Source organism: Coprinopsis cinerea, assembly GCF_000182895.1.
Source record: "Coprinopsis cinerea okayama7#130 chromosome 2 map unlocalized cont3.2, whole genome shotgun sequence".
In the NCBI taxonomy this organism is placed as follows: domain Eukaryota; kingdom Fungi; phylum Basidiomycota; class Agaricomycetes; order Agaricales; family Psathyrellaceae; genus Coprinopsis; species Coprinopsis cinerea.
The window spans coordinates 1,388,602-1,401,015 of record NW_003307543.1 but is presented as its reverse complement, the minus strand read 5'-3'; the positions used below and the strand labels follow the sequence as shown (position 1 = coordinate 1,401,015).

At 50.7% G+C, this 12,414-nt stretch overlaps 5 protein-coding genes across 5 annotated transcripts; 2 read left to right on the top strand and 3 right to left on the bottom strand.

Moving 5' to 3' along the window:
- Positions 1-30: 30 nt before the first annotated feature.
- On the bottom strand, positions 31-2,181 carry CC1G_04195 (hypothetical protein; the record flags this gene model as incomplete). Its single annotated transcript, XM_001833164.1, has 10 exons — positions 31-139; positions 193-269; positions 320-385; positions 437-528; positions 583-815; positions 863-1,149; positions 1,205-1,386; positions 1,434-1,797; positions 1,864-2,113; positions 2,162-2,181. 10 exons carry the CDS (start codon positions 2,179-2,181, stop codon positions 31-33), a joined length of 1,680 nt encoding a protein of 559 aa, XP_001833216.1.
- A 213-nt stretch (positions 2,182-2,394) lies between these two features.
- On the bottom strand, positions 2,395-4,456 carry CC1G_04194 (hypothetical protein; the record flags this gene model as incomplete). The annotated part of the gene is made up of 10 exons (XM_001833163.2): positions 2,395-2,893; positions 2,946-3,089; positions 3,139-3,645; positions 3,699-3,707; positions 3,758-3,855; positions 3,905-3,931; positions 3,985-4,080; positions 4,132-4,149; positions 4,210-4,366; positions 4,440-4,456. The coding sequence occupies 10 exons, from the start codon at positions 4,454-4,456 to the stop codon at positions 2,605-2,607; spliced, it is 1,362 nt and encodes a 453-aa protein (XP_001833215.1). The 3' UTR covers positions 2,395-2,604.
- A 409-nt stretch (positions 4,457-4,865) lies between these two features.
- Positions 4,866-5,703, top strand: CC1G_04193 (hypothetical protein; the record flags this gene model as incomplete). The annotated part of the gene is made up of 3 exons (XM_001833162.2): positions 4,866-5,011; positions 5,061-5,277; positions 5,329-5,703. The coding sequence occupies 3 exons, from the start codon at positions 4,866-4,868 to the stop codon at positions 5,641-5,643; spliced, it is 678 nt and encodes a 225-aa protein (XP_001833214.2). The 3' UTR covers positions 5,644-5,703.
- A 68-nt stretch (positions 5,704-5,771) lies between these two features.
- On the top strand, positions 5,772-6,348 carry CC1G_04192 (hypothetical protein; the record flags this gene model as incomplete). The annotated part of the gene is made up of 2 exons (XM_001833161.1): positions 5,772-6,047; positions 6,103-6,348. 2 exons carry the CDS (start codon positions 5,772-5,774, stop codon positions 6,346-6,348), a joined length of 522 nt encoding a protein of 173 aa, XP_001833213.1.
- An 85-nt stretch (positions 6,349-6,433) lies between these two features.
- On the bottom strand, positions 6,434-12,268 carry CC1G_13903 (methyltransferase type 11; the record flags this gene model as incomplete). Its single annotated transcript, XM_002911817.1, has 24 exons — positions 6,434-6,764; positions 6,822-6,889; positions 6,953-7,093; positions 7,147-7,310; positions 7,371-7,452; positions 7,507-7,688; positions 7,744-7,938; positions 7,996-8,090; positions 8,144-8,409; positions 8,460-8,679; positions 8,737-9,029; positions 9,084-9,150; positions 9,206-9,362; positions 9,420-9,522; positions 9,576-9,732; positions 9,792-10,204; positions 10,255-10,503; positions 10,556-10,653; positions 10,710-10,796; positions 11,403-11,599; positions 11,651-11,751; positions 11,808-12,021; positions 12,069-12,149; positions 12,204-12,268. 24 exons carry the CDS (start codon positions 12,266-12,268, stop codon positions 6,434-6,436), a joined length of 4,026 nt encoding a protein of 1,341 aa, XP_002911863.1.
- Between the last annotated feature and the right edge of the window lie 146 nt (positions 12,269-12,414).

The following is a 12,414-nucleotide window of genomic DNA, read 5'->3' as shown; positions in this document are numbered from 1 at the left end:
ATAAGAGGAACGGAAATAGGCAAAAATAAGTTACAGGTCCTTGGGGGCCCACAGGACACAGCGACCGCTCGCGTTGGCTGTGGCAACGCGCTCTACTACACTGGGGTGCGAGCAGGTGACTGCCTGCACGGCAGTAATTCTGGGTACACACCATCAGTGTGACTTCCTCGGGATAAGAAATATCGGACGTACCTCCTGGGGTCCGAAAGGCTCGCAATATGGTCGCCCTTGCCCGAGTAAATGTCGACCGAATGGTTCATGTTACCAATCTGTATCAACCCTGAGCAACTTCGACACCACCTAGTAGTGGGATACATACCGTGAAGTAAGGATATACATCCGGGTTCTGGGTCCATCGAGCTTTCAACAATGTCACCCATTTCCCCTAAACATAATCTGTAAGAATAAGGCAACTCGATGGGCCATGTAGACTCACAGTCTGGCAATTGTGCTTAATACGGCTAAACGGTCTTGAAGAGGGGAATGGTGCATCCTCTTTGAATAGCTTGGAATTATTGAAATTCCACACTACACGATACGTCAATAAATATCGGTTTACGAGGATGTGAGGGAAGTACTTACGTCGAAGTGTATCGTCATAGCTGGTGCTGACGAGCTGACGACCCCGAGGATCCCAAAACGCAGCAGTAGCAGATTTATCGTGTTGCCATTCCGCTCGCAGGCAACCTTTGCCCTTGTCCGACTGTGCGAACTCGGTAATAACCTCCAAGTTCACGTCAATTATAGTGGAGTCTTGCGGTTCAGAGTCGGTAAAGTCCTCTAGAGCAGTATTGAGCTTTCGCACATCCCAAACTCTTTTGGTCCGTCAGCCAAATAAACCTTGAGACGCCAAGGCACTTACTTGACTGTCCGACTGTTGCTAGCAGTGGCCAAGAAATTGGGGAAGGTAGGATTGACGCTTACTGAACCGATTTTCTGTTCCGACAGCTGAAAGCTCTTATGTTTCTGGTTGGACTCTCGAAGGTCAATGTGTGTCACCCAGCCTGAGGTATCCGACAGCCACATTTCGTGGCCAGAGGGAACGAGGTCTATGGAGTTAACCAGGTTATCCGAGTGAAATATTTCACGCGATACGCCGGTGGTAAATGAGAGCGCTCGGACGGTGGTGTCATAGGAGCTCGTGTAAACCTAAAAGAGAATACCGTTGGCTATGAAGAGACGAGGAGGAAATGCTGCGACGTACGTTGTGAGGGTCAATGGGGTCCACCTTTATGCTCGAGATCGAGGATTTTGCATTTGCAGGCCAATGTAGCTGTATTCGCCAATATCTTCCACCTTCACGGTCTTCCCCCTCGTTCTGTTTCGCGTCTTCGTCTTCTTCTGGGGGCGCACGAGCGTCCCAGATACCGAGAGCACCTTCCTTGTCTGAAGCAACATGAGTAACAAGTCCAACGCGAGGCATAGTAGCGCACCTCCAAAGAAGATCAAGTCCTTGGTCACCTCAGGGTGATACGCGGCACAGTAAACACGACTCCTAGTCACTTTGGCGCGAGCATGGACCTTGAGTCCACTCATCTTCTTCCTCAACTCCGCTACCAGACGTTCCTCTTCCTTGTTATCCTCGTAAACAAAGTCATCAAAATCGGGGACGCGTTTCTTGATATCCTTCGGAATGTCCTTCATAGACTTGGACAAGCTTTCGATATCTTCCGGACCGTTTTCAACGAGAGCAATAAGATCGAGCTTATTATGCCGGGGTCGCGACGCTTTGCGAGCTTCCTCCTCTCGCTTCAGCCTCTCCTCTTCCTCTTTACGGCGCTGAAGTTCTTCTTCCCTCTACAATGCATGTCAATACTCTTGGTTCCAGAGACGAAAAACCGCGTCCAAAAGTGCCCTGCTTACCTCGCGTTTCCGGCGCTTCTGTGGAGACTCATTAGGATCAATAACCGCCTTCCGGAGACGTGCAGACTGTCGACGCGGCAAGTCTGCTTCTGGCTCCCTCTTTCTCTTCTCCCTCTTCCCTGGTTGGATGGGCTTCGCGGTTGATTTCGCCTTGGCTTTGGACACGCCGAGGTCGTCGACGGCGGCCTTCAGCTCCAGCTGCTGGAGCAGCAACTTGTTTCGGGCGATGTTAGCCTCACGCTCGAGTTCACTATAGAGTATTCAGAGAAAGCTTTATTTCTTCATGAAACCCACGTACTATTCCGATAATTTGACCATTCTGCGGTGCGTGAAAAGTGAAACGGTGCAAGCCTTGTCAAATTGGTGGCAGCGCGAGTGACGCGGGAGCGCGATGTCACAACTCACGTGGATTCAGCGTCACGCCCCCGCCCTCCGAGTCGGGGTTGCCTTTTCTGGCTGAGCGCGCCCAAGGGAGCGTCCAAGTTGTCTCTGTAGAGTCTGCAGAATGAAGGGTTACATACAAGCGAGAGTTCTCTGAGAGGTACAATTAGTAGATTACAAAATATATCAGCAGGAAAGCAAAAGGACAGCCTGAAATGATAACGATAAAGCTGAATCCAAGAAGAAAGCAAGAGAAAGGGGATCATCAGGAAGGGATATAAGGCTACATATCTTACTACAGTCGATAAAGAAGAAAGGTAAGGGGAGTCTAGATAAGATAGAGAGTTGTGGGCGAGAATGTCATGATACTTCGAGCACCGTCGTTTCCAACACCCGGAACACCGTGGTATCTTTCGAGTCCTCTGACCAGCCGATTGTTTCACGCCAATTATAACTGTTGGCTTCCTTCTCGCCCGCAGTATCGAAGTTGCTCATCTCGTCATCACTGACACCACGGAAGATGAGGAATATGCGGGTGAAGACGCAGGGGTCACTCGTCACAGTGATGTCGATGGCGGCTGCAATCTTCGATGGACCAAGGAAACGGTAGGCGATGTTCTTGTGTGAAGCAAACGCCGACATGTTGTTGCTATTTCGGGATCAGTAAGCGGATACCACGGGCGTGACGAAAGGTGACGTACTTAACGAAATTCGTGCGGGCGTGTAGGGACATCCCCAGTTGGTCGAGTACATTGTTGAGATGGGGGATGAAATCTTTGAAGGACATTGCGAAGCCATTCCGAGGTGCGATGAATTCATGAGGGTCTACCATTTCCGGGTTTGGACTGTCGACATTAAGAGTGACGGTACTTTGAAGAGAAAAGAGATACTCACATGGCCTCGTAGTATAGAGCCGTCGTCACAATCTCTTGCTCGAAATGTTCCAAAGCTCCACCAGGGTTCACCCGCAAAAAGTACTTGACTTTATTCTCTGCGATAGGTTCAGCAGGTGGCCAGGTGATGCCAATCTTCCATAGCGGTGAGAACGACAGCGTGACTTCGCAATATTGAACAGCGGGCGCTAGAAGGATGAGGTTGCATTTGGCTGTTGATGGCTTGCAAGCAATTGGAAGCTTGCGCAGGATTCGGGTGTCAACCATGAACTCGGGCGTGAGAACATCATCGTTCGGTGGTAGCCTGGCACCGCTAAACTCCATCTTGTGTGTATCGCCTTGATGTACGATATCGAGCTTTCCCCAGAACATTCCATCCACAGTCGTTCCGTCTTCCATCCGGGCCATGTCGAGCTCATCTGAGTTGACTGTGACGTCAAGTGCGACCATTTGCCCGGGAGTAAGTTCTAGATTAAACGAAGCAGGCATTTCTAAAACCGGAGGAGGGCTGTGAAAGTGTCAACAACTTGAATAAACTGATATGATCTGTGAAGGCCTTACGGTGGTGGGCTGTGGGGTATGTTAGCAGTGTCGTATATGTTAGGCAGAGCAGGACTTACGGAGGCTCGTCTGGAGGCGGAGGACCATCACTGACAATCTCGACACGAAGACCCTGCACACCCATAGTAGCGATTTGATATGACTCCTCGCCTGTTAACTAGATCCGAACGTTAGATGAATCCACCGATTTCATGAATCGAACGAACATAGATATATGGCCCTGTTACCAGTCGCTGGAGTACGAGTCAGCAGTTGCATCGCAGGGGACATCGAAGGGGAGACGCACAGCAGCTTGGAAGGATACAAACTCGACTGGGACGCGAAGCGTGAACATGGCATCTGGAGGGGGCTTGGTCCAGTCCCTGGCGAGCGCCTCCAACTCCTACACCGGCAAATGAGCAAGATCGACGGTGTCCGAGCAATCAAGACTTACGACGAACGAGTTTGGAAGCTATTACGGTAACGGGATGTTAATATGAGAGGGACATGAAGAACAGCAGACCCTGCTTACCACTCGGATGGTCTCCATATCGGCGAAGACCAAGGTTAATAGCTTTGTCCTGGCGACGGCCATCGCGGCTGGTGGAAGTTCTGGTTCCTTGGGTTTAGGCTTGAACTTCCCCCAGAACGATGAGCCTTGGGGAGGGAGGCCGCCGTGGTTTGAAGACCTGGTTAGAAGGCCGAACAGATTGGTCGAGTAAGAAACAGAAACGGGACTGAAAGTTGGGAAGAAACGCGTACGCTGGTGAGAGTAACATGATGACCAGAGAAAAAGGGAAGTGTGGTTGATGTGATTTCCAAAGCAATTACACGCAAAAGGTCATATTCCAGGGTAAAACCAGAGGACCACGATGAGAACACGAGGCAAAGACTGGTGTTGGTCCCGGATTATCAGTTCCAATCAGTCTGAGCCCCGAGATTGCGACGATTCAGTGCTCGATATAGGCGATAGATAGAATACTGTCAAACCACAGCGACACAACACGCGTCCTGAACGAGGCCAACGTCGTCGACGTTATCAACATCGAGCAGCTTCCAGAGCGTTCACCCCTTTGATGATGATCCCAACTCAGCCGCCATCGTCCCATCACGTGTCCGGGGAAAGGCCCGGAGGTCAGCGGGTCGAAACTGAGAGAAGTATTGAATTTCTATTTCTCCGGACTCGACATGTTTAGAATTGCAACTGTTGGTCGCCGGCCTGCTCAGCTGTTGTCAAGGCGTTCCTTGGCCTCGTCCGTGCTGCTCACCCGTTCCTGGGGCAACGAAACCGTCGTTCAACTTCGCAAGGAAGCAAAGGCACGCGGCTTGTCCTCGTACGTCCCACTTCATTCTCATAACGCACCACCATTAAACCAGCCAAAGAAAAGGAACCAAGGCCTTGCTTATCCAGAGACTAGAGGAATATGAAGCCAACTCGATAAGACAGGCGCCGTCGCCTTCCAATTCCCGACAAGCGTCGACCGCTGCCACTGCTGCACCCACGGCGTCAAGCAACGAATCGTCAGCTACTGCTGCTGCAGAGTTTATGAACATCAAAATCCCAGACTTCCACCCTGAACCGGAGCGCGGAGCCCCAGTTGTACGAACCAAATCTACACCCTCGTAAAGCCAACACTCACAACCCTTGCAGCCTTTCCTTCCAGACTACATCGGAACCGGAGTACCGACTGGACCTGGAGAAAACTTTGTGCCCAAGCTTGTCGTCGTGGCAGGAGCAAACACACATATTGGAGGAGGACCAGCTCATGCCTCTGTTGATGCCACAGATCCAGCACCTCTGTCCCAAGTTGCTGGCGGTGCTGAATCTCAAACTCAAAAACCTGCAGCTGCTTCGACCACGGAAGGTGGCTTGTTCTTCGACATTGCACAGGACCTCGGTTTGTTGAACCAGGTTCCTGCCCCCAAACCCCGTCCTCAAACTTCGTTCTGGCAGTGGTTCGGATAGACATTCTCATTTAGACAATGTATATACCTCGATAATATACACTAGACTTTCGGTTTTCAATATGAGCTCATCGTGTGACATTCACGGCGCGCTTCTCACACCGGGTTTCCCTCTTACCATCACTGGCCATGGCACCAACTCACGCTGCCGCTCGCCATGTCCTCAAACGAAGTATACACGCCTCAACGAAGAGGCTGGACCGCGTCGCACCACCACACCCAATATCCCACATCCGTCCTATAATTTATGACGACGCCCCGCGAGCGACAGCGCCAACCCTCCTCCGCCACCCTTACTCCCTCAACGAGTTTCACGACGCTTCGCGAACCCCAGTCGACCTTGAGCTGCAATTCAAACTGCAACGGCAACAACTGGATGCGTTCCACCAGGACTTTTGGCTAGACGTGCGTCGAGAAAACTCACAAACGCCGACTGACCGCTGACTTTAAACATCTCCAGAATAACGTCCGATATTACGCTGCCAAAGAAACCGCTCTCTCCAACCTACCTGAATCTGCGTCGTCCCTAGACAAAGAAAATGCATTGTCCGAGTTCAACAGACACTGGTACAACCAAGAGAAGGAGCGGGTGGATGCATATACATCGGAATGGCGGAGGAGAAACTTTGAATTGATTCGTCTCGGTGCCAAGGTCGAATTTCAAAAACTTGCTTCACGGATATCTCAAGCTCTGCGCAGCACATAACCTTTTCATCCATCCTTCTAACCTACGATAGTATCGATATCAAGAGACTAATTGACGCATTACATGCACGGAGTACAGTATCGAATTACCAACTTGACGAATCCTGGACGGCCAATTCCCGAATGCGATGATAGATGTCCTCCAACTCCAACTCACCCAACTTGTCACGCTCCAAGTTGTAGTCCTCCACAATGGCCTCAATTTGTTCTTGCGACAAGCCAGACCACCTCGCTGCTATCTCGCTCGCAGAAGGAACCATGAGCGCAACATCCGGAGATGTCTCGTACCCATTCGGTACTCGCTCACTTCGGGCCCGTGCCAAGGTTGCACAGAGTGTCGCATAGAGCGCCGTGCCCTTGTAGCGATCAGTGATGGTGGCATCTGCAACTCCGGCAGTCTTGCCAATCGCCTTCCAGCTGGAAAGAGAGCGTCAGCTACACGGTCTACTGGATCTAGTGGTCGAGAAGACTCACTCGTCATGAAGATAAACTCTCCTCCACACTGTTCGGAACGCAGACAACCTTCTAGCTTCCGGAAGATTCTGTACACAGGAATATCAGTCAGGACAGCCAACTCTCCCTTTTGGAGTAATCCATTGACATACCGAGGCAGAGGCCAGGAGGTGCAGGGCTGTCGAATAATCCGAGAGATTCTCCCGGTTATCCTTCATCGTCAACAGATCTACGGCGTCTTCGATTGATAGCGCTCGCCCTTGCAGCAAGTGTTTCAGAAGGTCCTTGAAGCACTGCAATTGAAGTTGGGTTAGCAAGGCGCATGGTCGCCGCCGAGTTTGCTTACCTTGGCGAAGGCTTTGTATTCCTTCAAGCCCGGTGCTTTCGCATTCATGATGATGTCCACCTGACTCTCCAGGGAATGTCGGCCGCGAACTCCTTGCAACGCCGACTTGAATTCGGTTGCCAAACCATCGTGCACACTGATAAAGTCCAATTGATCGTGGAAAGCTATGAAAGAAGAAAAAGGTCACTTCTTGCTCCAAGCAAACCTTCAGAGAACGACATTACCATCGAGGACCCGCTGATCCACCGCCTCGTTCGTTTCATGCAGCTGGGCCAGAGCTGAAAGTTTACCCAAACTGAGCATGAGCTATGTTGAAACCCGTCAGCAGCACCCTCCTCTTTCACAGAGGGAAAAACCTACATGTTTGACCTCGAGGCTATTGGCTCGGGTGGACTCCTCGAGGAGGGCAGCCGATGCATCGCCATAGTTCTCCTTCCCTATATCGTGCAGCCATGAAATACCAGGATTAGGATTTTTGAGGAAGAACTTGTCAATGAACGCGCTTTGTTCGTGTTCTTGACTGAACATCGCGCGCAGTTCACCTGCACATTATTCCATTTAGCTTCCCTCCGGAATGAAATGAGATAAGACCCGTACCATGCTGAATGTACCACTGATACAGCTCATCCGTGAACTTGTCCCCATATTTCTGGATGTACATCTTGATGCGTTCAAGGTTGGGGTTGTTTTCAGGGGGGTAGACGGTTTCTCGATGGCAGAGCGCGACGAGACTGGCAAAGTCTTGATATCTCTCCGCGAGCGAGAACGCCTCTTCCTGGAACCCGGTGCTTCCTGTGTGTGGTCAATCCGATCAGAGTAGAACGACTGACAGAGCTCGAATAAACGTACGAAGGGTTTCCAGCATCCCAGGTCGAAGGGAGTTGAAGTATTGCTCGAGCTTGTCCCTGTCCTGACTCGATCCTGCCTCGTCAGCAGCCTTGGGGCTGACATAGCTCGCATCAGTACCAGAACATATGCATTGCCAGAATACCCGTACCTGGAAAGCCACTCCAATCGTTCAGAGACACATTCGAAGAACAAAGCGGCGAGCTGAGGAAGCTGGCACCCGGGCTCGATTTCCCTCGGCTTTGAAGCTGGGTTCTCCACCAACACCTTCTCCAAAGCATCGTGTGTAGCATTGAACAAGTCCAGCACCACATCTGCTGTCTTGGGGCGACTTGTCCAGGACGAGATCATGGGAAGTTCAATGCCATAGACTTGGAAGTTGTGCGCCCTGTATTCGAAGGCGGATCGCAATGCCGTCTGGGACAATGATAAGGGGACATGCTTCAGTGAAGGAAATGGATACTTACAATCACAATACGGTTGCCTTCCGGCAGGAGGAGAGCGACGTCCCTATTGGTTTGGCTGGCCGACAAAGTGATGATGGAGAAAATCTTGCGAATCAAGTTGCCCAAATCAGCAACTTTGTACCGGAAGAAGGCTCGCATGACATCTTCGTGCTGCATCTCCCCTGCGTCCGCCATGTATGAATGAACGGCATCGTTGAGAACTGTAAATGTGGGGTTGGTACTATCATCGGTGTTAGCCCTCTACGCGACTGTTTTCACGAGGGCAGGAAGCACTTACGCCAGGAGCTCGTTATACTGGATCCAGAGTTGAAGGGCCGCAAATAGTTTTTCGGCATCAATGGCCAGACGCTGTCGCGACCGCTGTGACATTTTTCCAAGTACGAGGTTTTCATTGATGAATCCAATCAGCCAGTTCAAGCGGTCCCTCCGACCGTTGAGTTGAGCCGTCAGGTCATGGTTCCGTCGGACAACTTCAGGGTCAGATCTGAGAACAGCTTGGCTGAGTTGTTCGGCGCCTCGCATGAGACTTTCTTCATCGATCTGAGGTGGGAAGCTGAAGTGAAGCGGGTTCTGTGTTCGGGCTGCATCAGTAAAGAAAAAGAGTTAAGGGTTGGTGTCCTTTACCTCGGGAGATGCGCCGTACAAGATGGCCTGCATCAATATCGACTTGATTAAGTTGGTATGGCCGGTCCTATTAAGATATTGGCGTCAGCAAAGCGGGGACACCAGGAGAGACAATTACTGACTCAGGGTTGAATGCCCGAATTTTATCTAACGACAATTCAACTTGCATCATTGTGGTGGCCGTTAGAACCAACAGTGTGCTTGTTGCTTGGCTAACACCAACTCCTAATGTCCTGTCCGCGATGGACTTGAGCTGGATACGGTCTTGGAAGTTGGATTCTAGAGGTCGATTCGATTAGCATTACGGATGATTCTAATAGAGGATAATAAGCGCACCTTGTGCACAGAATGCCACAGTGTCGCCAAACTCGACGCTGACAATGGAGCCCGAGAAAAGCAGTTGTATCCTTGGGACGACAGGTGCGCTAGGTGCAGAAGTCTATCTTCACATCTCAGAGTCGCTTCAGCAAAATTTGAGAAAGGAATTCCTACATTCTGGTAAGGAACTTGTTTGATAGTGTCCACCGAGAAGAATTCCTTGGTCTCGCTCGATGTGAGCACCAACTGCGTCAAGGCATACAGGCGCTTAATTCCACCAGTATCCTCCTCGACTCCAGAGTACGAAACCAGCAAGATGAACTTTCCGGTACTGGAAAGAGTGGAAAGGTCAACCCCAGGGAGTTAAAGGGTGAGAACTGTGCTGCTTACTCGTCAATTGCAAGGTCAAGCAACTCCAAGTCCAAGTTTCCGTCGGGAGCCGAAGGGAGGTCCTCCAGTACGATCTTTATAGACTCGGAAACATTCTCATCAATGGCCTTCTCCTCCCATCCATCAGGTCTCATGATCCACTGCTGAATGTTCTCTTCACCCAATACCCAAACAGATCTTTCTCCAGTGTCCGAAGGTGGGGTGACTGCAATGGAACGAATGTAGGTGCTGTTAGCGTCATCGTTGAGGACCGAAGATGACGAGCCAAGGAAGGACGGCAAGAAGCTGGAGAGGCCTCGAGCGACGGGCGGTCGAGAGAAGATTCGCGAAGACAGATGGTATTTTCCTCCAGTGGAAGTCAAGACCAGACGATATAGTGCGCCTTGTGAAGTCGAGGCAACGAATAATTGGGACTACAAATGGTTAAGGTGTTGAGCATTCCGAACAGTATTCGTGAACTCACGTCGACGCGAGTCAGGTTCGTGACATGTTCATCTTCCCTCAGGTTCAGGTCAAAGGTCGCAAAGTTATCACCTCCCGCCAGACCGATGCCTATGCTCTCCCAGAACCGAATTTGACCAGAGTGAGAGATAAGGATAAGGCCGGGCTCTTGGGATGCACCTTGAGGAACGAGTGCGTGGAACGGTGGGTGGAGTGCATCGGACTCAGGTGGACATAGAAAGATGTAGCATGTCGGAGTTCCTTTGATAGCCTTTAAGAAGCTTAACCGGTGTTCAGGAGAGTAAAATTTGTCTGAATCGCACCTGGGCATGCTGCCAGACAAAGCACGTTTTAGCGGATGCCACCACTGCAAAACCAGTGGTCGTATCGATTCCTCCCATATATGCCGTTTTGTAAAAGTCTGGAAACGACAAAGTCAATAATATTCACCCTTCGCAACTAAAGTCTTATCCTTACCAGCATTTCGCAATACTTGCTTGACTTCTATTGGTAGGTTGGCATAGAAAGAAACGGACAACTCTTCCGTCTTTGCGTATGTCGTTTCTGCAGGGCCGGACAATTCAGTCCCATTGCCAGAGTCTTCATCTATGTCCATTCCATTTGAAGGAGAAAGTGAATCAACGTAGTAGACATTCCTCTGCAGTCGATTGGGGGTAGCTCGTGAGGTCGTCACTTGAGTTGACCGCTGAGCGCGTCTCTGGGGAGGCGGGGACACTACTTGACGCTGAATTCGAGTTGACCGCCGGGGTGCTGGTGCAGGGGAGAATGTCGCCATTTTCCGTTAACTGATGGAGCTGGTTAATTGGCTTATGTTGATGTCGACGACGAGGCAATGGTCGAGCTCGCCGTCTTCAACGTTCTGGAGGATGTTTGACCTCCGACGCTTGTGCATCAACTCACGCGTCGAGTCTGTTTGGCTCTGTTAGAAATGATGGCTTGGCAATTTGTACGATGACGCTCGTCTAAGTCTACAACGATCTACTCTCTACTTTTTCTGCGAAACCACTATCCACGTCTTGTACGGATATCTGAAAACGCCATTTTCCTTGTCAAGCCATTCTAACCCGTCGCCTCTCTTCAAAATATCTCGGATTCCTTGTTGAACCTCCCCCTTCTTGTCAGCTGGAAGAATAGCAATGTAGCTCTTACTAGAAGCTCTATCGACGACGCTTTGCTCGGTCGCAGGAATATAGTGCGACCAGACTTTCTCTTCTGGTTCTATGAATGCCTTCTTGTACGAAGGTGTTTCGAAAGCTTGCCGCCATAACCCGAGCCTAAACTGCGGGGTTCCTTGTTCGTGCACCTCGATGAGGTCTCTAACTTGTGCAGCCCATGCATCAGCATCCCTGAAATCTTGGTTTAGGACGAAACATTGGACTCGATTGCGTTCCTCTCACCTGTCCTCGAGGTTCCAGATGAATACCACGGCACCTCCGGGTTTCAAGATTCGGTCGAATTCAACAGCAGCTTTATCGTAGTCCGGACACCAATGGAAGGCCTACAGGCGAATGTATCATTGGGGTGGAGGCCGCGAAAGATCAGCAGCAGACGCACCTGGGCGATGATCACCACGTCAGCCCACCCATCCGGGATTCCAGTGGTGTCGAAAGTCCCTTTCGAAACCGTCACTCGTGGGTCTGTGACCTTCTGGGAGAAAGTGTTCCTCATTCCCTCACTGGGCTCTACTGCCCTGATCTCCTTTATCTCGTTCGACCATTCCGGATGGTTGAGCAGTGCTCGAGTGAAGATTCCTGTGCCGGATCCAAGCCTACCAGTGTGTTAGAATACCATAACAAATACACTGCTGATTCTTACTCTGCGATGTCCAAAGGAGCCTTGTTTCTGATAGAGCTACGGATATGGCTCAAAGCCCATGACTGGTATGTCGGTCTGATACTGGACAGGGGCGTTTAGTCGATCGCATGTCCTCCACCAGAGTTTGTACCTTACCGGTCATACAAGTCGTTGGTTCCTTCACCAAAGCCTTGTTGAGCGACAGAGTGAACAGTAACCATAAGTACCAGAGATTGTGAAGCCGCTCGCCATCTCTGTCGATTTTAATAGCAGGAAGCAAGTGCTTCCGGGCAGTGGGGTGATCAGCCAATTAGATTACGTGATGTGACCTGACCCAAAGCTGTCTACTGACTTTGACGCCGGTCTC